At 56.1% G+C, this 24,856-nt stretch overlaps 1 protein-coding gene across 1 annotated transcript in view; it reads right to left on the reverse strand.

The window, feature by feature from the left end:
- Positions 1-24,856, reverse strand: part of GYS1 (glycogen synthase 1) — a 47,481-nt gene that overhangs the window by 21,289 nt on the left and 1,336 nt on the right. Inside the window, exons 2-5 of the mRNA XM_072921577.1 lie at positions 24,125-24,262; positions 18,483-18,664; positions 11,860-12,051; positions 4,492-4,677 (exon numbers count right to left, since the gene is read on the reverse strand). Coding sequence (XP_072777678.1) covers positions 4,492-4,677; positions 11,860-12,051; positions 18,483-18,664; positions 24,125-24,242 — 678 coding nt within the window. The 5' untranslated portion in view covers positions 24,243-24,262. The remainder of the gene's footprint in view (positions 1-4,491; positions 4,678-11,859; positions 12,052-18,482; positions 18,665-24,124; positions 24,263-24,856) is intronic.

Genomic DNA, 24,856 nt, shown 5'->3' on the forward strand with positions numbered 1-24,856 from the left:
AGCTGGGCTCACCTGAGAACCCCCCAGCCCTGACCTGCCGCTCCCTGGGCACACCTTGGGTCACCTGGGCACATCTGGGTGTCACCTGGGCACACCTGGGCACACCTGGAACCCCCCCCAGCCCTGACCTGCCGCTCACCTGGGCACACCTGGGGGTCACCTGGGCACAGCTAGGGGTCACCTGAGCTCACCTGGGCACACCTGAGCTCACCTGGGGGTCACCTGAGCTCACCTGGGCACACCTGAGAACCCCCCAGCCCTGACCTGCCACTCACCTGGGCACACCTGGGGGTCACCTGAGCTCACCTGGGGGTCACCTGAGCTCACCTGGGCACAGCTAGGGCACACCTGGGTACACCTGGGGGTCACCTGAGCTCACCTGGGCACACCTGAGAACCCCCCAGCCCTGACCTGCCTCTCACCTGAGCTCACCTGGGCACACCTGGGGGTCACCTGAGCTCACCTGGGGGTCACCTGGGGGTCACCTGGGGGGTCACCTGAGCTCACCTGGGCACACCTGGGGGGGTCACCTGGGCACACCTGGGCACACCTGGGGGTCACCTGAGCTCACCTGGGGGTCACCTGGGCACACCTGGGGGGTCACCTGAGCTCACCTGGGCACACCTGGGGGTCACCTGAGCTCACCTGGGGGTCACCTGGGTACACCTGGGGTCACCTGGGCACAGCTGGGCACACCTGGGGGTCACCTGAGCTCACCTGGGCACACCTGAGAACCCCCCAGCCCTGACCTGAGCTCACCTGGACATACCTGGGGGTCACCTGGGCCCACCCAAAACCCCACAGAGAGCCCTGACCCCAGGTGTGACCCCAGATTTGACCCCGGGTGTGTCCCCAGGCATGTCCCCATGTCCCCAGGTGTGTCCCCATGTCCCCAGGTGTGTCCCAGGTGTGTCCCCAGGTGTGTCCCAGGTGTGTCCCACCCCCCAGGTGTGTCCCCAGGTGTCCCCAGGTGTGTCCCCAGGTGTGTCCCCATGTCCCCAGGTGTGTCCCCATGTCCCCAGGTGTGTCCCAGGTGTGTCCCAGGTGTCCCCAGATGTGTCCCCAGGTGTGTCCCCATGTCCCCAGGTGTGTCCCCAGGTGTGTCCCCAGGTGTGTCCCAGGTGTCCCCAGGTGTGTCCCAGGTGACTCACGCTCTGCAGGTTGTTGTAGAAGTCCACGCTCCCGGCGCACAGGTAGCGGCCCCCATGCCCAGGTGTGTCCCAGGTGTGTCCCAGGTGTGTCCCAGGTGTGTCCCAGGTGTGTCCCCATGTCCCCATGTGTGTCCCAGGTGTGTCCCAGGTGTGTCCCCAGGTGTGTCCCCAGGTGTGTCCCCAGGTGTGTCCCAGGTGTGTCCCCAGGTGTGTCCCAGGTGTGTCCCCATGTCCCCAGGTGTGTCCCCAGGTGTGTCCCCAGGTGTCCCCAGGTGTGTCCCAGGTGTCCCCAGGTGTCCCCAGGTGTCCCAGGTGTGTCCCAGGTGTGTCCCCATGTCCCCAGGTGTGTCCCCAGGTGTGTCCCACCCCTCAGGTGTGTCCCCAGGTGTGTCCCCAGGTGACTCACGCTCTGCAGGTTGTTGTAGAAGTCCACGCTCCCGGCGCACAGGTGCGACCCCCATGCCCAGGTGTGTCCCCAGGTGTGTCCCAGGTGTGTCCCAGGTGTGTCCCCAGGTGTGTCCCCGTGTCCCCAGGTGTGTCCCAGGTGTGTCCCAGGTGTCCCCAGGCACTCACGCTCTGCAGGTTGTTGTAGAAGTCCACGCTCCCGGCGCACAGGTACCGGCCCCCATGCCCAGGTGTGTCCCCAGGTGTGTCCCAGGTGTGTCCTCATGTCCCCAGGTGTGTCCCAGGTGTGTCCCCATGTCCCCAGGTGTGTCCCCAGGTGTGTCCCCATGTCCCCAGGTGTGTCCCCATGTCCCCAGGTGTCCCCAGGTGTGTCCCCAGGTGTGTCCCAGGTGTGTCCCAGGTGTGTCCCCAGGTGTGTCCCAGGTGTCCCAGGTGTGTCCCAGGTGACTCACGCTCTGCAGGTTGTTGTAGAAGTCCACGCTCCCGGCGCACAGGTACCGGCCCCCATGCCCAGGTGTGTCCCCAGGTGTGTCCCCAGGTGTGTCCCCAGGTGTGTCCCAGGTGTGTCCCCATGTCCCCAGGTGTGTCCCAGGTGTGTCCCCATGTCCCCAGGTGTGCCCCAGGTGTGTCCCAGGTGTGTCCCCATGTCCCCAGGTGTGTCCCCATGTCCCCAGGTGTGTCCCCAGGTGTGTCCCCATGTCCCCAGGTGTGTCCCAGGTGTGTCCCCAGGTGTGTCCCCAGGTGTGTCCCCAGGTGTCCCAGGTGACTCACGCTCTGCAGGTTGTTGTAGAAGTCCACGCTCCCGGCGCACAGGTACCGACCCCCATGCCCAGGTGTGTCCCCATGTCCCCAGGTGTGTCCCCAGGTGTGTCCCCAGGTGTGCCCCAGGTGTGTCCCCAGGTGTGTCCCCAGGTGTGTCCCCAGGTGTGTCCCCATGTCCCCAGGTGTGTCCCCATGTCCCCAGGTGTGTCCCCAGGTGTGTCCCCAGGTGTGTCCCAGGTGTGTCCCCATGTCCCCAGGTGTGCCCCAGGTGTGTCCCAGGTGTGCCCCAGGTGTGTCCCCATGTCCCCAGGTGTGTCCCAGGTGTGTCCCCAGGTGTGTCCCCATGTCCCCAGGTGTCCCCAGGTGTGTCCCAGGTGTGTCCCCAGGTGTGTCCCCATGTCCCCAGGTGTGTCCCAGGTGTGTCCCCGTGTCCCCAGGTGTGTCCCAGGTGTGTCCCCATGTCCCCAGGTGTGTCCCAGGTGTGTCCCACCCCCCAGGTGTGTCCCACCCCTCAGGTGTGTCCCAGGTGTCCCCAGGTGTGTCCCAGGTGTGTCCCAGGTGTGTCCCCGTGTCCCCAGGTGTCCCCAGGTGTGTCCCAGGTGTGTCCCAGGTGTATCCCAGGTGTGTCCCCATGCCCAGGTGTGTCCCAGGTGTGTCCCAGGTGTATCCCAGGTGTGTCCCCATGCCCAGGTGTGTCCCAGGTGTGTCCCCAGGTGTGTCCCAGGTGTGTCCCCATGCCCAGGTGTGTCCCAGGTGTGTCCCAGGTGTGTCCCAGGTGTCCCAGGTGACTCACACTCTGCAGGTTGTTGTAGAAGTCCACGCTCCCGGCGCACAGGTACCGGCCCCCATGTCCCCATGTCCCCAGGTGTCCCCAGGTGTGTCCCCATGTCCCCAGGTGTCCCCAGGTGTGTCCCCAGGTGCCCCAGGTGACTCACGCTCTGCAGGTTGTTGTAGAAGTCCACGCTCCCGGCGCACAGGTACCGACCCCCGTGTCCCCATGTCCCCAGGTGTGTCCCCATGTCCCCAGGTGTGTCCCCAGGTGTCCCAGGTGACTCACGCTCTGCAGGTTGTTGTAGAAGTCCACGCTCCCGGCGCACAGGTACCGACCCCCATGTCCCCAGGTGTGTCCCCATGTCCCCAGGTGTGTCCCCATGTCCCCAGGTGTGTCCCACCCCCCAGGTGTGTCCCAGGTGTGTCCCCAGGTGTGTCCCCATGTCCCCAGGTGTGTCCCAGGTGTGTCCCCAGGTGTGTCCCCATGTCCCCAGGTGTGTCCCAGGTGTGTCCCAGGTGTGTCCCCATGTCCCCAGGTGTCCCCAGGTGTATCCCAGGTGTGTCCCAGGGGTGTCCCCATGTCCCCAGGTGTGTCCCAGGTGTGTCCCAGGTGTGTCCCAGGTGTGTCCCCATGTCCCCAGGTGTGTCCCAGGTGTGTCCCAGGTGTGCCCCAGGTGTGTCCCCATGTCCCCAGGTGTGTCCCAGGTATGTCCCAGGTGTGTCCCCAGGTGTGTCCCCATGTCCCCAGGTGTGTCCCAGGTGTCCCCAGGTGTGTCCCAGGCACTCACGCTCTGCAGGTTGTTGTAGAAGTCCACGCTCCCGGCGCACAGGTACCAACCCCCATGCCCAGGTGTGTCCCAGGTGTGTCCCAGGTGTGTCCCAGGTGTGTCCCAGGTGTGTCCCAGGTGTGTCCCACCCCCCAGGTGTGTCCCAGGTGTGTCCCAGGTGTGTCCCAGGTGTGTCCCAGGTGTGTCCCCAGGTGTGTCCCAGGTGACTCACGCTCTGCAGGTTGTTGTAGAAGTCCACGCTCCCGGCGCACAGGTACCGGCCCCCGTGTCCCCAGGTGTGTCCCAGGTGTGTCCCCATGTCCCCAGGTGTGTCCCAGGTGTGTCCCACCCCTCACACCTGTGCCCAGGTGTGTCCCCAGGTGTGCCCAGGTGACTCACGCTCTGCAGGTTGTTGTAGAAGTCCACGCTCCCGGCGCACAGGTACCGACCCCCATGTCCCCATGTCCCAGGTGTGTCCCCATGTCCCCAGGTGTGTCCCCATGTCCCCAGGTGTGTCCCCAGGTGTGTCCCAGGTGTGTCCCCATGTCCCCAGGTGTGTCCCCATGTCCCCAGGTGTGTCCCAGGTGTCCCAGGTGTGTCCCAGGTGTGTCCCCAGGTGTGTCCCCAGCACTCACGCTCTGCAGGTTGTTGTAGAAGTCCACGCTCCCGGCGCACAGGTACCGCCCCAGCAGCGTGGCGTGCGTGGTGAAGATGGTGGCCACCGGCAGGCGCCGGGCGCGGCTCAGCACCAGCCCCAGCCCCGCCAGCCACTCGTGGAAGTGGCCCACGATGAACGGCCGCTCCTCGCTCTGCGCCGCAAACTGCCACCGGGGTCACAAAATGTCACCAAAGGTCACCAAATGTCAGCAGGGGTCACCAGAGGTCACCAGGGGTCACCACGGTGGCACCTGAGCCCAGCACGTGGCGCCCAAGGTGTCACCACCACACCTGGGCGTTGTCCCCAGGAACCCCACCATGTCACTGTCACTGTCCCCAAGGGTCACCAAAGGTCACCAAGGGTCATCAAAGGTCACCAAATGGCACCAGGGGTCACCAAAGGTCACCAGGTGGCACCACGGTGGCACCTGAGCCCGGCACGTGGTGCCCAAGGTGTCGCCGCCACACCTGGGTGTTGTCCCCAAGGACCCCCGCCATGTCACTGTCACTGTCCCCAGGGGTCACCAAATGTCACCAGGGGTCACCAGAGGTCACCAAATGTCACCAAGGGTCAGCAGGGGTCACCAAAGGTCACCAGGTGGCACCATGGTGGCACCTGAGCCCGGTGTGTGCTGCCCAAGGTGTCACCGCCACACCTGGGCGTTGTCCCCAAGGACCCCCACCATGTCACTGTCACTGTCCCCAGGGGTCACCAAATGTCACCAGGTGTCACCACAGGTCACCAGGGGTCACCAGGTGGCACCAAAGGTCACCAGGTGGCACCATGGTGGCACCTGAGCTGGGTGTGTGGCGCCCAAGGTGTCGCCGCCACACCTGGGCGTTGTCCCAAGGACCCCCACCATGTCACTGTCACTGTCCCCAGGGGTCACCAAATGTCACCAAGGGTCACCAAATGTCACCAGGGGTCACCAAGTGTCACCAGGTGGCACCAGGTGGCACCCTGGTGGCACCTGAGCCCGGCGTGTGGTGCCCAAGGTGTCGCCGCCACACCTGGGCGTTGTCCCCAAGGACCCCCTCCATGTCACTGTCACTGTCCCCAGGGGTCACCAAATGTCACCAGGGGTCACCAGGTGGCACCAAAGGTCATCAGGGGTCACCAGGGGTCACCGCAGTGGCACCTGAGCTGGGTGTGTGGTGCCCGAGGTGTCACCGCCACACCTGGGCGTTGACCCAAGGACCCCCGCCATGTCACTGTCACTGTCCCCAGGGGTCACCAAATGTCACCAGGGGTCACCAGGTGGCACCACGGTGGCACCCGAACCCAGCGTGAGGCGCCCAAGGTGTCGCCACCAAACCTGGGCGTTGTCCCCAAGGACTCCCACCATGTCATTGTCACTGTCCCCAGGTGGCACCAAGGGTCACCAAAGGTCACCAGGGGTCACCAAATGTCATCAGGGGTCACCAGGTGGCACCAAAGGTCACCAAAGGTCACCAAAGGTCACCAGGTGGCTCCACGGTGGCACCTGAACCCGGCACACGGTGCCCAAGGTGTCGTCGCCACACCTGGGCGTTGTCCCCAAGGACTCCCACCATGTCACTGTCACTGTCCCCAGGGGTCACCAGGGGTCACCAGAGGTCACCAAATGTCACCAAAGGTCACCAAAGGTCACCAGGTGGCACCATGGTGGCACCCGAGCCCAGTGTGTGGTGCCCAAGGTGTCGCCGCCACACCTGGGTGTTGTCCCCAAGGACCCCCGCCATGTCACTGTCACTGTCCCCAGGGGTCACCAAATGTCACCAGAGGTCACCAGGGGTCACCAGGGGTCACCAAAGGTCACCAAAGGTCACCAAATGTCACCAAGTGTCATCAGGTGGCACCACGGTGGCACCCAAGGTGTCGCCGCCACACCTGGTGTCACCACAGCCCACCCAGGGATATCCCCGCTGTCACCCTCGTGTCATTGTCACTGCACCAAACCTCCCCAAAATCACCCCAAATCTCCTCAAAATCCCCTGAAGAACCCCAAAACCACCCCAAATCTCCCCAAAACCACCTCAAACCGCCCCAAAACTACCCCAAATCTCCCCAAAACCCACCGAGGAAACCCAAAACCCACTGAGGAACCCCAAAACCCACTGAGGAACCCCAAAACCACCCCAGATCTCCCCAAAACTCACTGAGGAACCCCAAAACCCCCTGAGGAACCCCAAAACCACCCCAAATATCCCCAAAACCCACTGAGGAACCCCAAAACCACCCCAAATCTCCCCAAAACCCACTGAGGAACCCCAAAACCCCCTGAGGAACCCCAAAACCACCTCAAATCTCCCCAAAACCCACTGAGGAACCCCAAAACCACCCCAAATCTCCCCAAAACCCACTGAGGAACCCCAAAACCACCCCGGATCTCCCCAAAACCCACTGAGGAACCCCAAAAACATCTGAGGAAAACCAAAAAATCCTGGTGGACCCCAAAACTCACCTCTCCCAAGAACCAGACCACAAGGAAGTCAAAGAGAACGAAGTCTTTGTGTCGTGGTTGTACCAGGGCACCCCAAAACTCCCCAAAACCACCTCAAATCTCCCCAAAACCCCCTGAGGAACCCCAAAACCCCCTGAGGAACCCCAAAACCCCCTGATGGACCCCAAAACTCCCTGAGGAACCCCAAAACTCACCTCTCCGAAGAACCAGAACACAATGATGTCAAAAAGATCCAAGTCTTTGCGTCACGGTCGTACCAGGGCACCCCAAAACTCCCCAAAACCACCTCAAACCTCCCAAAAACCACCTCAAATCTCCCCAAAACTCCCTGAGGAACCCCAAAACCCCCTTATGGACCCCAAAACCCTCTGATGGACCCCAAAACTCACCTCTCCCAAGAACCAGAACACAAGGAAGTCAAAAACATCCAAGTCTTCGCGTCACAGTCGTACCAGGGCACCCCAAAACTCCCCCAAACCACCCCAAACTTTCAAAAAACCACCTAAAATCTCCCCAAAACCCCCTGAGGAACCCCAAAACCCCCTGATGGGACCCCAAAACTCACCTCTCCCAAGAACCAGACCACAAGGAAGTCAAAGAGATCCAAGTCTTTGAGTCGTGGTCGTACCAGGGCACCCCAAAACTCCCCAAAACCACCCCAAACTTTCAAAAAACCACCTAAAATCTCCCCAAAATCCCCTGAGGAACCCTAAAACTCCCTGAGGGACCCCAAAACCCCCTGAGGAACCCCAAAACCCCCTGATGGACCCCAAAACTCACCTCTCCGAGGAACCAGGCGACGAGGAAGCCGAAGAGGACGAAGTCTTTGCGTTGCGGTCGTACCAGGGCACCCAAAACTCCCCAAAACCACCTCAAACCTCCCAAAACCCCCTGAGGAACCCCAAAATCCTCTGATGGACCCCAAAACTCACCTCTCCGAGGAACCAGGCGACGAGGAAGCCGAAGAGGACGGCGTCGTTGGCCTCGCGGTCGTACCAGGGCACCCCAAACCGTCCCAAACCTCCCCAAAACTCCTCAAAATCACCTCAAATCTCCCCAAAACCCCCTGAGGAACCCCAAAATCCCCTGAGGAACCCCAAAACTCCCTGATGGACCCCAAAACCCTCTGATGGACCCCAAAACTCACCTCTCCCAAGAACCAGAACACAAGGAAGTCAAAAACATCCAAGTCTTCGCGTCACAGTCGTACCAGGGCACCCCAAAACTCCCCCAAACCACCCCAAACTTTCAAAAAACCACCTAAAATCTCCCCAAAACCCCCTGAGGAACCCCAAAACGCCTTGATGGGACCCCAAAACTCACCTCTCCCAAGAACCAGAACACAAGGAAGTCAAAAACATCCAAGTCTTTGCGTCGCAGTCGTACCAGGGCACCCCAAAACTCCACAAAACCACCTCAAATCTCCCCAAAACCCACTGAGGAACCCCAAAAACGTCTGAGGAACCCCAAAACCCCCTGAGGAACCCCAAAACCCCCTGATGGACCCCAAAATCCACGTCTCCCAAGAACCAGAACACAAGGAAGTCAAAAAGATCCAAGTCTTTGCCTCGCGGTCGTACCAGGACAGAGAAAATCTCCCCAAAACCACCTCGAATCTCCCCAAAACCACCTGAGGGACACCAAAACCCCCTGAGGAACCCCAAAAATCCTGATGGACCCCAAAACTGACCTCTCCGAGGAACCAGGCGACGAGGAAGCCGAAGAGGACGGCGTCGTTGGCCTTGCGGTCGTACCAGGGCACCCCAAAACTTCCCAAACCTCCCCAAAACCACCTCAAACCTCCCAAAAACCACCAAAAATCTCCACAAAACTCCCTGAGGAACCCCAAAACTCCCTGAGGAACCCCAAAACGCCTTGATGGGACCCCAAAATCCACCTCTCCCAAGAACCAGACCACAAGGAAGTCAAAAAGTCTTTGCGTCGCAGTCGTACCAGGACAGCGAACATCTCCCCAAAACCACCCCAAATCTCCCCCAAACCCCCTGAGGGACCCCAAAACCCCCTGAGGAACCCTAAAACCCTCTGATGGACCCCAAAACTCACCTCTCCGAGGAACCAGGCGACGAGGAAGCCGAAGAGGACGGCGTCGTTTGCCTCGCGGTCGTACCAGGGCAACCCAAAACTCCCCAAAACCTTCCCAAAACCACCCCAAAACTCCCCAAAACCACCGAAAATCTCCCCAAAATCCCCTGAGGAACCCCAAAACCCCCTGATGGACCCCAAAACTCACCTCTCCCAAGAACCAGAACACACGGAAGTCAAAGAGAACGAAGTCTTTGCGTCGCAGTCGTATCAGGGCACCCCAAAACTCCCCAAAACCACCTCAAACCTCCCAAACCACCTGAAATCTCCCCAAAACCCCCTGAGGGACCCCAAAACCCCCTGAGGAACCCCAAAACCCCCTGAGGAACCCCAAAACCCCCTGAGGGACCCCAAAACCCCTTGATGGACCCCAAAACTCACCTTTCCCAAGAACCAAACCACAAGGAAGTCGAAGAGAACAAAGTCTTTGCGTCGTGGTCGTACCAGGGCACCCCAAAACTCCACAAAACCACCTCAAATCTCCCCAAAACCACCAAAAATCTCCCCAAAACCCCCTGAGGGTCCCCAAAACCCCCTGAGGAACCCCAAAACCCCCTGATGGACCCCAAAACTCACCTCTCCCTAGAACCAAACCACAAGGAAGTCAAAGAGAACAAAGTCTTTGTGTCGTGGTCGTACCAGGGCACCCCAAAACTTCCCAAAACTTCCCAAAACTGCCCCAAAACTCCCCAAAACCCCCTGAGGGACCCCAAAACCCCCTGATGGACCCCAAAACTCACCTCTCCGAGGAACCAGGTGACGAGGAAGCCGAAGAGGACGGCGTCGTTGGCCTCGCAATCGTACCAGGGCGCCCCAAAACTTCCCAAAACCACCTCAAACCTCCCAAAAACCACCTAAAATCTCCCCAAAATCCCCTGAGGAACCCCAAAACCCCCTGAGGGACCCCAAAACCCCCTGATGGACCCCAAAACTCACCTCCCCCAAGAACCAAACAACAAGGAACTAAAAAAGATCAAAGTCTTTGCCTCGCGGTCGTACCAGGGCACCCCAAAACTCCCCAAAACCACCCCAAATCTCCCCAAAACCCCCTGAGGAACCCCAAAACCCCCTGATGGACCCCAAAACTCACCTCTCCCAAGAACCAGAACACAAGGAAGTCAAAAAGTTTTTGCATCGCAGTTGTACCAGGACAGCGAAAATCTCCCCAAAACCACCCCAAAACTCCCCCAAACCCCCTGAGGGACCCCAAAACCCCCTGAGGGACCCCAAAACCCCCTGAGGAACCCCAAAACCCCCTGATGGACCCCAAAACTCACCTCTCCCAAGAACCAAACCACAAGGAAGTCAAAAAGATCCAAGTCTTTGCGTCGCGGTCGTACCAGGGCACCCCAAAACTCCCCAAAACCACCTCAAACCTCCCAAAAACCCCCTGAGGAACCCCAAAACTCCCTGAGGAACCCCAAAACCCCCTGAGGAACCCCAAAACCCCCTGGTGGACCCCAAAACTCACCTCTCCCAAGAACCAGAACACAATGAAGTCAAAAACATCCAAGTCTTTGCGTCGCAGTCGTACCAGGGCACCCCAAAACTCCACAAAACTTCCCAAAACCGCCCCAAAACTCCCCAAAAACCACCTCGAATCTCCCCAAAACCCCCTGAGGGACCCCAAAACCCCCTGAGGGACCCCAAAACCCCCTGATGGACCCCAAAACTCACCTCTCCCAAGAACCAAACCACAAGGAAGTCAAAGAGAACGAAGTCTTTGCGTCGCAGTCGTACCAGGGCACCCCAAAACTCCCCAAAACCACCTCAAAACTTCCCAAAACCACCTAAAATCTCCCCAAAACCCCCTGAGGAACCCCAAAACCCCCTGGTGGACCCCAAAACTCACCTCTCCGAGGAACCAGGCGACGAGGAAGCCGAAGAGGACGGCGTCGTTGGCCTCGCGGTCGTACCAGGGCACCCCAAAACTCCCCAAAACCACCTCAAACCTCCCAAAAACCACCTCAAATCTCCCCAAAACTCCCTGAGGAACCCCAAAACCCCCTGATGGACCCCAAAACTCACCTCTCCCAAGAACCAGAACACAAGGAAGTCAAAAACATCCAAGTCTTTGCGTCGCAGTCATACCAGGGCAACCCAAAACTCCCAAAAACCACCTCAAATCTCCCCAAAACCACCTCAAATCTCCCCAAAACCCCCTGAGGAACCCCAAAACCCCCTGAGGAACCCCAAAACCCCCTGATGGACCCCAAAACCCCCTGATGGACCCCAAATTTCACCTCTCCCAAGAACCAAACCACAAGGAAGTCGAAGAGAACGAAGTCTTTGCGTCGCAGTCGTACCAGGACAGCGAAAATCTCCCCAAAACCCCCTGAGGAACCCCAAAACTCCCTGAGGAACCCCAAAACCCCCTGAGGAACCCCAAAACCCCCTGAGGAACCCCAAAACTCACCTCTCCGAGGAACCAGGCGACGAGGAAGCCGAAGAGGACGGCGTCGTTGGCCTCGCGGTCGTACCAGGGCACCCCAAACCTCCCCAAAACCACCTCAAACCTCCCAAAAACCACCTCAAATCTCCCCAAAACCCACTGAGGAACCCCAAAAACGTCTGAGGAACCCCAAAACCCCCTGAGGAACCCCAAAACTCCCTGATGGACCCCAAAACTCACCTTTCCCAAGAACCAAACCACAAGGAAGTCAAAATGTCTTTGCGTCACAGTCGTACCAGGACAGAGAAAATCTCCCCAAAACCACCTCAAACCTCCCAAAACCACCTCAAATCTCCCCAAAACCCCCTGAGGAACCCCCAAACCCTCTGAGGGACCCCAAAACTCACCTCTCCGAGGAACCAGGCGACGAGGAAGCCGAAGAGGACGGCGTCGTTGGCCTCGCGGTCGTACCAGGGCACGCCGATGGCGCAGCTCTCCCAGAGTTCGCCCTTCCAGCGCTCCAGGCTCCAGGCCGTGGCCCCCACGTCCAGCAGCACCACGGCCGGGCTGCCCTCGATCAGCCAGCGCCCAAAATGCACCTGAACCCCAAAATTTGGGGGGTCCCAAAAGCGTCACCAACCCAAAATGTCCATTTGGGGTCACCTTTGTCGGTTTGTCGCCCAAAAACAGGAAAATCCCAAATCCCAGGGACATCCCAATGCTTCTTTATGGGGTGATTCCCATCAGGGAACACCCAAAATGCACCTGAACCCCAAAATTTTGGGGGGTCCCAAAATTGTCACCACCCCAAAATGTCCCTTTGGGGTCACCTTTGTTGGTTTGTGGCCCAAAATTGGGAAATCCGAAATCCCCAGGACACCCCAATGCTCCTTTATGGGGTGATTCCCATCAGGGAGTGCCCAAAATTCACCTGAACCCCAAAATTTGGGGGGTTCCGAAATCGTCACCACCCCAAAATGTCCCTTTGGGGTCACCTTTGTTGGTTTGTGGCCCAAAACACAAAAATCCCAAATTCTAGGGGCACCCTAAATCCTCTCTTTGGGGTGATTCCCATCAGGGAACGCCCAAAATTCACCTGAACCCCAAAATTTTGGGGGGTCCCAAAATCGTCACCACCTCAAAATGTCCCTTTGGGGTCACCTTTGTTGGTTTGTGACCCAAAATTGGGAAATCCTAAATCAGAATTTACCCTAAATCCCCTCCCAGGGCTGCCCTCGATCAGCCAGCACCCAAAATGCACCTGAACCCCAAAATTTGGGGGTTCCAAAATCGTCACCACCCCAAAATGAAATAAATCCTCTCAAAAATGGGCTAAACTCCTCTAAAATGGCACAAACGACCCCAAAATTGGGATGAATCACCCCAAAAATTGGATAAATGACCCCAAAAACATCATAAAGGACACCAAAAATTGAATAAATTATCCCAACAATGCCATATATAACCCCAAAAATTGAATAATTGACCTGAAAATTACCATAATTTACCCCCAAATTTAAATAAATTACCCTAAAAATGAAATAATTTACCCCAAAAATACCATAAATGTCCCCAAAAATGTGATAAATCACCCCAAATTTGCCCCAATGAGCCCCAAAAATGCCATAAATGACCCCAAAAATACAATAAGTTACCCTAAAGATGAAATAATTGACCCTAAAAATGCCATAAAGGACCCCAAAAATTTGATATTTAACCACAAAAATACCATAAAGGACCCCAAAAATTGAATAAATCACCCCCAAAATTCCATAAATGACCCCAAAAATGGAATATTTGACCCCAAAATCGCCACGAACCCCCCTGGAGGGGCCCCTCCCCCCCCCCCGGGCCCCTCCCCCACCCTGACCTTTGCCGAGGGGGGGGAGGGGCGGGGGGGCTAAAAATAACCCCCACGTGCCGGGGGGGGAGGGGCGGCCCCGGTGTCCCCAACCCCCCCCGGGGACACGCGGGGCCCTTGGGTGCCACCAAAGTGTCCCCAAAATACACCAAAATACACCAAAATCCTCCAAAATCCCACCAAATTGCCCCAAAACCCCACCAAAATCCCACCAAACCCCCCCCAAAATCCTCCAAAACCAGCCCAAAATCCCTCAAAATCCCCCCAAATCCTCCAAAATGCCCCGAAATCCCCCTAAAATCCTCCAAAATCCCCTAAAATTCCCTCAAATCACCCCAAAATCCACCAAAATCCTCCAAAATCCACCAAAATCCACCAAAACCAGCCCAAAATCCCCCGAAATCCTCCAAAATGCCCCAAAATCCCCCCAGAATCCCCCAAAAATCCTCCAAAGTCCCCTAAAATCCCCCCAAATCGCCCCAAAATCCCACCAAAATCCACCAAAATCCCCCCAAATCCCCAAAATCCTCTAAAATCCCCCAAATCGCCCCAAAATCCCACCAAAATCCACAAAAATCCCACCAACACTCCCCCAAATCCTCCAAAACCAGCCAAAAATCCCCCCAAAATCCCCCCAAATCCTCCAAAATGCCAAAAAATGCCCCAAAATCCCCCTAAAATCCTCCAAAGTCCCCTAAAATCCCCCCAAATCGCCCCAAAATCCCACCAAAATCCACCAAAATTCCCCCAAATCCCCAAAATCCTCTAAAATCCCCCAAAATCCTCCAAAATCCACCAAAATCCCCCTAAATCCCCAAAATCCCTCCAAAATCCCCTAAAATACGCCCAAATCGCCCCAAAATCCCACCAAACCCCCCCAAAATCCTCCAAAACCATCCCAAAATCCCCCCAAATCCCTCCAAAATTCCCCCAAAATCCCCCAAATCTGTGGGACCCCCCCCAAAATCCCCCCCATGGGAAAACCTCCCCCACCCCAGGACCCCCAAAATTTGGGGGTTCCACTGGGGGGGGGGGGGGGTCCTTGGGTGCCTCCCCCCACCAAATCTGGGGGTGTCCCCAAGCCCTGGGACCCCCCAGCCCCATAAATCCCCCCCTGACCCCATAAATACCCCCCTGACCCCATAAATCCCCCCCCGACCCCATAAATCCATCCTGACCCCAAAAGCCCTTCCCTGACCCTATGTATCCCCCCATAAATCACCCCTGACCCCATAACTCCTTCCCTGACCCCGTAACTGCCCCCCTGACCCCATAACTCCATTCTGACCTCATAAATCCATCCTGACCCCAAAACCCCTTCCCTGACCCTATATATCCCCCCACAATCACCCCTGACCCCATAACTCTCCCCTGACCCCATAACTCCATTCTGAGCCCATAACTCATTCCCTGACCCCAAAACTCCTTCCCTGACCCCATAAATCCATCCTGACCCCAAAACTCCTTCCCTGACCCCATAACTGCCCCCCTGACCCTATAACTCCCCCCTGACCCCATAAATCTGTTCTGACCCTGTTAATCCACCCTGACCCCATAAATCCCCTCCTGACCCCATAACTCACTCACTGACCCCATAACTCCTTCCCTGACCCCATAACTCTTCCCTGACCTCATAACCTCTTCCTCAACCCCATAACTCCCCCTTGACCCCATAAATCCCTCTCTGACCCCATAACTGCCCCCCTGACCCAAAAAATCCCCCCCGACCCCATAAATCCGTTCTGACCCTGTTAATCCACCCTGACCCCATAACCCCTTCCTCAACCCCATAACTCCCCCCTGACCCCATAACTGCCCTCCTGACCCCATAAATCCCCCCTGACACCATAAATCCCCACTGACCCCATAACTCCCCCCTGACCCCATTAATCCATCCTGACCCCATAACCTCTTCCTTAACCCCATAAATTCATCCTGAGCCCATAACCCCTTCCTCAACCCCATAAATCCCCCCCTGACCCCATAAATCCATCCTGACCCCAAAACTCCTTCCCTGACCCCATAACTCATTCCCCGACCCCATAACTCATTCCCCGACCCATAACTCATTCCCCGACCCCATAACTCATTCCTTGACCCCATAACTCATTCCCTGACCCCATAACTGCCCCCCAGGTGTGCCCAGGTGTGCCCAGGTGTGCCCAGGTGTGCCCACCTTGCAGCCCTGAGCAACCCTGGTGCTCTGGGTGCCCCCCAACCCTTGGGTCACTCAACCCCATAACTCATTCCCTGACCCCATAACCCCTTCCCCGACCCCATAACTCATTCCCTGACCCCATAACTCATTCCCTGACCCCATAACTCCCCCCCAGGTGTGCCCAGGTGTGCCCAGGTGTGCCCAGGTGTGCCAGGTGTGCCCACCTTGCAGCCCTGGGCGTTCATGGCTTCAGAGGTACCCTCCAACCCTTGGGACCCCTGACCCCATAACTCCTTCCCTGACCCCATAACTCATTCCCTGACCCCATAACTCCCCCCAGGTGTGCCCAGGTGTGCCAGGTGTGCCCAGGTGTGCCCAGGTGTGCCCAGGTGTGCCAGGTGTGCCCACCTTGCAGCCCTGGGAGTTCATGACTTCACAGGTACCCCCCAACCCTTGGGTCCCCCAACCCCATGACTCATTCCCTGACCCCATAACTCCCCCCCAGGTGTGCCCAGGTGTGCCCAGGTGTGCCCAGGCGTGCCCAGGTGTGCCCAGGTGTGCCCAGGCGTGCCCACCTTGCAGCCCTGGGCGTTCATGGCTTCACAGGTACCCCCCAACCCTGACCCCATAACTCATTCCCCAACCCCATAACTCATTCCCTGACCCCATAACTCCCCTCAGGTGTGCCCAGGTGTGCCCAGGTGTGCCCAGGTGTGCCCACCTTGCAGCCCTGAGCAACCCTGGTGCTCTGTGTGCCCTCCAACCTTTGGGACCCTCCAGTCCCCTGACCCCATAACTCATTCCCTGACCCCATAACTCCTTCCCTGACCCCATAACCCCTTTCCCGACCCCATAACTCACTTCACTGACCCCATAACTGCCCCCCAGGTGTGCCCAGGTGTGCCCAGGTGTGCCCAGGTGTGCCAGGTGTGCCCACCTTGCAGCCCTGGGCAATCATGGCTTCACAGGTACCCCCCAACCCTTGGGTCCCCTGACCCCATAACTCATTCCCTGACCCCATAACCACTTCCCTGACCCCATAACTCATTCCTTGACCCCATAACTGCCCCCCAGGTGTGCCCAGGTGTGCCCAGGTGTGCCCAGGTGTGCCCGGCGTGCCCACCTTGCAGCCCTGGGCGTTCATGACTTCACCAATACGCCCCAACCCTTGGGACCCTCCAGTCCCCCAACCCCATAACTCCTTCCCTGACCCCATAACTCATTCCCTGACCCCATAACTCCCCCCAGGTGTGCCCAGGTGTGCCCAGGTGTGCCCAGGTGTGCCCAGGTGTGCCCACCTTGCAGCCCTGAGCAACCCTGGTGCTCTGGGTGCCCCCCAACCCTTGGGACCCTCCAGTCCCCTGACCCCATAACTCATTCCCTGACCCCATAACTCCTTCCCTGACCCCATAACTCCTTCCCTGACCCCATAACTCATTCCCTGACCCCATAACCCCTTCCCTGACCCCATAACCCCTTCCCTGACCCCATAACTGCCCCCCAGGTGTGCCCAGGTGTGCCCAGGTGTGCCCAGGTGTGCCCACCTTGCAGCCCTGAGCGTTCATGACTTCACAGGTACCCCCCAACCCTTGGGACCCCCAACCCCATAACTCCTTCCCTGACCCCATAACTCATTCCCTGACCCCATAACTCCCCCCAGGTGTGCCCAGGTGTGCCCAGGTGTGCCCACCTTGCAGCCCTGGGCGTTCATGGCTTCACAGGTACCCCCCAACCCTTGGGACCCTCCAGTCCCCCAACCCCATAACTCATTCCCTGACCCCATAACTCATTCCCTGACCCCATAACTCATTCCCTGACCCCATAACCACTTCCTTAACCCCATAACTCCTTCCCTGACCCCATAACTCCCCCCAGGTGTGCCCAGGTGTGCCAGGTGTGCCCACCTTGCAGCCCTGGGTATTCATGACTTCACAGGTGCCCCCCAACCCTTGGGACCCCCAACCCCATAACTCATTCCCTGACCCCATAACTCCTTCCCTGACCCCATAACTCATTCCCTGACCCCATAACTCCCCCCACGTGTGCCCAGGTGTGCCCAGGTGTGCCCAGGTGTGCCCACCTTGCAGCCCTAAGTGTTCATGGCGTCACAGGTACCCCCCAACCCTTGGGTCCCCCAACCCCATAACCCCATCACTGACCCCATAACTCATTCCCTGACCCCATAACTCATTTCCTGACCCCATAACTCTCCCACAGGTGTGCCCAGGTGTGCCCAGGTGTGCCCAGGTTTGCCCACCTTGCAGCCCTGAGCAACCCTGGTGCTCTGGGTGCCCTCAAACCTTTGGGACCCTCCAGTTCCCCAACCCCATAACTCCTTCCCTGACCCCATAACTCCTTCCCTGACCCCATAACCCCTTCCCTGACCCCATAACTCATTCCCTGACCCCATAACTGCCCCCCAGGTGTGCCCAGGTGTGCCCAGGTGTGCCCAGGTGTGCCCAGGTGTGCCCACCTTGCAGCCCTGAGCAACCCTGGTGCTCTGGGTGCCCTCCAACCCTTGGGACCCTCCAGTCCCCCAACCCCATAACTCGTTCCCTGACCCCATAACTCCCCCCCAGGTGTGCCCAGGTGTGCCCAGGTGTGCCCAGGCGTGCCCACCTTGCAGCCCTGGGCATTGATGGCTTCACAGGTACCCCCCAACCCTTGGGTCCCCCAACCCCATAACTCCATCCCTGACCCCATAACTCATTCCCCGACCCCGTAACTCCTTCCCTGACCCCATAACCCCTTTCCCTGACCCCATAACTCCTTCCCCAACCCCATAACTGCCCCCCAGCTGTGTCCAGGTGTGCCCAGGTGTGCCCACCTTGCAGCCCTGGGAGTTCATGACTTCACCGATACCCCCTAACCCTTGGGACCCTCCAGTCCCCCAACCCCATAACCCCTTTCCCAACCCCATAACTCCTTCCCTGACCCCATAACTCCTTCCCTGACCCCATAACTCCCCCCAGGTGTGCCCAGGTGTGCCCAGGTGTGCCCGGCGTGCCCACCTTGCAGCCCTGGGCGTTCATGGCAGCCAGGGTGCGGCGCAGGGCGGGCTGGGGCGGCTCCAGCAGCTCCACCTGGGTGCGCACGGCGCTCTCCACGTAGGGCCCCACCAGCACGTAGCTCTCGCCCCACTCGTCGGCCGTCACGCGCGCCTTGGTCTGCAGCACCGTGTAGATCCCCCCCACTGGTTTTGGGGGGACAATGGGGTGAGAGAGACCCCAAATCCATCCTAAATGAATCCCAAATCCACCCCAAATCCACCCCAAAGAGATGGGAAACACCCCAAATACCTGGGACACCCCAAATCCCAACCCCGACACACCTGAGGCTCTCAGGGTCACTCCCCCCCACTGCATTTGGGGGGACAATGGGGTCAGGGACACCCCAAATCCATCCTAAATCTACCCCAAAGCCACCCCAAATCCATCCCAAATCCATCCCAAAGAGATGGGAAACACCCCAAATACCTGGGACACCCCAAATCCCAACCCTGACACAGCTGGGGTCTCACAGGGCAGCACCCTGTAGATCCCCCCACTGTGTTTGGGGGATAATGGGGTGAGTGAGACCCCAAAAACATCCTAAATCCACCCCGAATCCATCCCAAATCCATCCTAAATCCATCCCAAACCCACCCCAAATCCACCCCAAATCCATCCCAAATCCATCCTGAATTCCTGAGCATCGTCACAAATACCTGGGAGCCCCAAATCCCAACCCTGACACAGCTGGGATCTCACAGGGCAGCACCGTGTAGATCCCCCCCACTGCATTTGGGGGGACAATGGGGTGAGAGAGACCCCAAAACCGTCCTAAATCCATCCCAAAGCCACCCCAAATCCATCCCAAAGCCACCCCAAATCCCTGAGATCAACCTGGACACCTGTGAACCCCCAAATCCCAACCCTGACACACCTGGGGTCCCACGGGTCACTCACAGGGCAGCACCGTGTAGATCCCCCCACTGCATTTGGGGGGATAATGGGGTGAGAGAGACCCCAAAAACATCCTAAATCCACCCCAAATCCACCCTAAATCTGCCCCAAATCCATCCCAAAAATCTGAGCATCGTCACAAATACCTGGGACACCCCAAATCCCAACCCCAACACACCTGGGATCTCACAGGGCAGCACCATGTAGATCCCCCCCACTTGTTTTGGGGGGATAATGGGGTGAGAGAGACCCCAAATCCATCCTAAATCCACCCCAAAGCCACCCCAAATCCATCCCAAAAACCTGAGCATCATCACAAATACCTGAGTCACCCCAAATCCCAACCCTGACACCCCTGGGGTCCCATGGGTCACTCACAGGGCAGCACCGTGTAGATCCCCCCCACTTTTTGGGGGGGATAATGGGGTGAGGGAGACCCCAAATCCATCCTAAATCCATCCCAAATCCATCCTAAATCCATCCCAAATCCACCCCAAAGCCACCCCAAAGAGATGGGAAACACCCCAAATACCTGAGTCACCCCAAATCCCAACCCCGACACACCTGGGATCTCTCAGGGCAGCACCCTGTAGATCCCCCCCACTGCATTTGGGGGGACAATGGGGTGAGTGAGACCCCAAAAACATCCTAAATCCACCCCGAATCCATCCCAAATCCATCCTAAATCCATCCTAAATCTGCCCCAAATCCATCCCAAATCCATCCCAAATCCATCCCAAAAACCTGAGCATCGTCACAAATACCTGGGAGCCCCAAATTCTAATCCTGACACAGCTGGGATCTCTCAGGGCAGCACCGTGTAGATCCCCCCCACTGCGTTTGGGGGGATAATGGGGTGAGAGAGACCCCAAAAACATCCTAAATCCACCCCAAATCCACCCCAAATCCATCCCAAAGAGATGGGAAACACCCCAAATACCTGGGAGCCCCAAATCCCAACCCCAACACAGCTGAGATCTCACAGGGCAGCACCCTGTAGATCCCCCCCACTTTTTTGGGGGGATAACAGGGTGAGAGAGACCCCAAATCCACCCCAAATCCATCCCAAATCCATCCTAAATCCACCCCAAATCCATCCTAAATCCACCCCAAATCCATCCTGAATCCCTGAGCATCGTCACAAATACCTGGGACACCCCAAATCCCAACCCTGACACACCTGGGATCTCACGGGTCACTCACAGGGCAGCACCCTGTAGATCCCCCCACTGCATTTGGGGGGATAATGGGGTGAGAGAGACCCCAAAACCATCCTAAATCCACCCCAAAGCCACCCCAAATCCAGCCCAAAGCCACCCCAAAAACTTGAGCATCGTCACAAATACCTGGAGCACCCCAAATCCCAACCCCGACACACCTGAGGTTCTCAGGGTCACTGACAGGGTAGAACCGTGTAGATCCCCCCACTTTTTTTGGGGGATAACGGGGTGAGAGAGACCCCAAAAACATCCTAAATGCATCCCAAAGCCACCTCAAATCCATCCTAAATCCACCCCAAATCCATCCCAAATCCACCCCAAATCCACCCCAAAGAGATGGGAAACACCCCAAATACCTGGGACACCCCAAATCCCAACCCTGACACACCTGGGATCTCACAGGGCAGCACCATGTAGATCCCCCCCTCTGGTTTTGGGGAGATAATGGGGTGAGAGAGACCCCAAATCCATCCTAAATCGACCCCAAAGCCACCCCAAATCCACCCCAAATCCCTGAGATCAACCCGGACACCTGTGAACCCCCAAATCCCAACCCCGACACACCCGGGGTCCCACGGGTCACTGACAGGGCAGAACCGTGTAGATCCCCCCACTGCATTTGGGGGGATAATGGGGTGAGGGAGACCCCAAAACCATCCTAAATCCACCCCAAATCCATCCTAAATCCATCCTAAATCCACCCCAAATCCATCCCAAATCCATCCCAAATCCCTGAGATCAACCTGGATACCTGTGAACCCCCAAATCCCAACCCTGACACACCTGGGATCTCTCAGGACAGCAACCTGTAGATCCCCCCCACTGCATTTGGGGGGATAACGGGGTGAGAGAGACCCCAAATCCATCCCAAATCCATCCCAAATCCATCCTAAATCTGCCCCAAATCCACCCCAAATCCCTGAGATCAACCTGGACACCTGTGAACCCCCAAATCCCAACCCTGACACACCCTAAAACCCCTCCAGGATCCCCCAAATCCCCCTGTGACCCCCAAAATTCCCAGGACCCCCCCCCGGGACCCCCCAAAACTCCTCCAGAGTCCCCCAAAACCCCTCAGGCACATTGGGGACCCCCCAAAATCCCCTTAGAACCCACCAAAACCTCCCTGGGACCCCCCAAAATCCCCTTGGGACCCCCTAAATTCTCCCTGTGACACCCCAAAATCCCCTTAGAACCCCCAAATCGCTCTTGGGACCCCCCAAAATCCCCCTGGGACCCCCCAAATCCCTCTTGGGACCCCCTAAATTCCCTCTGTGACCCCCCAAAATCCCCTTGGAACCCCCCAAAACCTCCCTGTGACCCCCCCAAATCTCCCTGTGACCCCCCAAAATTCCCTCCAGGACCCCCCAAAACCCCTCCCGGATTGTGGGACACGGGGATGTCCCTCCCATGATGCCCCGCGGCCCCGGGAGTTTCCCACAATGCACCGCGGTGGGGGGGAGGATGCTCTCGGAGTTTCCCACAATGCACCGCGGCCCCCTTAACCCTTGAGGGACCGGGAGCCTCCCCAAAAAACCCCAAAATGTTCCAATTTGGGGGGTCCAGGGGGTCCGGGGGTGATTTTGGGGGGGGGGGTTCAGGTGTTTGGGGGATCTGGGGGGTCCCAGGTGGGATTTGGGGGGTCCCAGGGGGAATTTGGGGGGTCCCAGGGGGATTTTGGGGATTTTTTGGGGGGGAGTTTTTATTTTGGGGAGGCTCCCAGGAGGTTTTTAGGATATTTTTTTGGGGTATTCCTATTTTTGGGGTAATTTTTTTGTGATTGTTTCACTTCAGGGAGGTTCCCAAGAAATTTTACGGCAATTTTTTGGGGTATTTTAATTTTTAGGATTTTTTTTGGGGGGTTGTTTACTTTCAGGGGGATTCCCAGGAATTTTTTTGGATATTTTTTGGGGTATTTTTATTTTTAAGAGGTTTTTTTGTGGGGTGTTTTTTTTGGGGGGGAAGTTCCCAGGAATTCTTTAGGATATTTTCTGGGGTATTTTTATTTTTAGGGCATTTTCATGGGGTATTTTTATTTTTAGGCTATTTTTTGGGGGATTTTTTCATTTCAGGGAAGTTCCCAGGAATTTTTAAGGATATTTTTGGGGGGATGTTTCATTTTGGGGGGATTCCCAGGTAGTTTATAAGTTATTTTTTCGGGTTTTTTTTTTTTTTGGGGTATTTTTTGGGGTGTTCTTATTATGGGGAGGTTCCGAGGACATTTCTAGAATTTTTTGGGGGGGGTGTTTTTATTTTTGGGGTATTTTTTTTGATTGTTTCATTTTAGGGAGATTCCCAGGAATTTTTTTAGGACATTTTTTGGTGGGCATTTTTATTTTTAGAGAATTTTCTTTGGGGTATTTTTATTTTTAGGATATTTTTTGGGGATTGTTTCATTTCAGGGAATTTCCCAGGCATTTTTTAGGATTTTTTTTTGGGGTGTTTTTATTTCTAGAGTATTTTTTGGTGCATTTTTACTTTTAGGGTATTTTTTGGGAGGGATCATTTAATTTCAGGGAAGTTCCCAGGAATTTTTTGGGATTTTTTTTTTTTTGTGGTATTTTTAATTTTAGGCTATTTTTGGGGTGTATTTTTATTTTTAAGCAATTTTTGGGGGATTGTTTCATTTCAGTGAAGCTCCCAAAATTTTTTTAGGATATTTTTGGGAGTATTTTATTTTAGGCTATTTCTTGGGGTGTATTTTTATTTTTAGGCTATTTTTTGGGGGTGTATTTTTATTTTTAGGCTATTTTTTGGGGGGATATTTTTATTTTTAAGCAATTTTTTTGGGATTGTTCCATTTCAGTGAAGCTCCCAAAAACTTTTTAGGATATTTTTGGGAGTATTTTAATTTTAGGCTATTTTTTGGGGTGTATTTTTATTTTTAGGCTATTTTTTGGGGTGTATTTTTATTTTTAAGCTATTTTTTGGGGGATATTTTTACTTTTAGGTTATTTTTTGGGGGGTATATTAGTTTTAGGCTATTCTAAGGGTGTATTTTTATTTTTAGGCTATTTTTTGGGGGGATATTTTTATTTTTAAGCCATTTTTTGGGGGATATTTTTATTTTTAGGCTATTTTTTGGGGGGTGTATTTTTATTTTTGGGCTATTTTTGGGGTGTATTTTTATTTTTAGGCTATTTTTTGGGGGGATATTTTTATTTTTAAGCCATTTTTTGAGGATATTTTTATTTTTAAGCAATTTTTTGGTTCCATTTCAGTGAAGCTCCCAAAAATTTTTTAGGATATTTTTGGGAGTATTTTAATTTTAGGCAATTTCTTGGGGTGTATTTTTATCTTTAGGCTATTTTTTGGGAGATATTTTTATTTTTAGGCTATTTTTGGGGGGTATTTTAATTTTTAAGCCATTTTTTGGGGGATATTTTTATTTTTAAGCAATTTTTTTGGGATTGTTCCATTTCAGTGAACCTCCCAGAAATTTTCCAGGATATTTTTTTGGGGTGTTTCTATTTTTTGGGGGTCTCTGACCTTTGTTGGCCACCTCCCAGGCCACCTCGAAGAGCACCACGTTGTCGGGGGCGCCGGGACCCCCAAAATCCTCCAGGCCCGGCAGGGAACTGACGGAGACGCTGCGGGCCAGCGGCATCTGGGCACCCCAAAATCGGCCTGCGGGGTCACAGAGGGGTCACGGCACCCCCAAAATCGGGATCGGCACCCCCAAAATATCAGGGGAGCCCCCGGCCCTGTGGGGAGGGTGAAAAGCCAAAATTGGGGGGGAAAACAAAAAATTGGGGGGGGAAACCAAAAATTGGGGGGAACCTCAAAAATTGGGGGGTTTGGGGTCACAGGGAGGTCACGGGACCCCCAAAATTTGGAACGGGACCCCAAAAATATCAGGGGAGGCTCCGGCCCTGTGGGGAGGGTGAAAAGCCAAAATTGGGGGAAAAAGACAAAAATGGGGGGAAAAAGCCAAAAATTGGGGGGAAAAGCCAAAAATTGGGGGGAACCCCAAAAATTGGGGGGTTTGGGGTCACAGGGAGGTCACGGGACCCCCAAAATTTGGAATGGGACCCCAAAAATATCAGGGGAGCCCCCGGCCCTGTGGGAAAGGTGCAAACCCAAAATTGGTGAGGGGGAACCCCAAAAATTGGGGGGAAAGCCAAAAATGGGGGGCAAAACTCAAAAATTGGGGGAGAGGAACCCAAAAATGGGGGGGTTGTGGGGGGGACCCCGAAATTTGGGGGGTTTGGGGTCACAGAG

This window comes from Taeniopygia guttata, chromosome 37 (genome assembly GCF_048771995.1).
Source record: "Taeniopygia guttata chromosome 37, bTaeGut7.mat, whole genome shotgun sequence".
Classification (NCBI taxonomy): Eukaryota; Metazoa; Chordata; class Aves; order Passeriformes; family Estrildidae; genus Taeniopygia; species Taeniopygia guttata.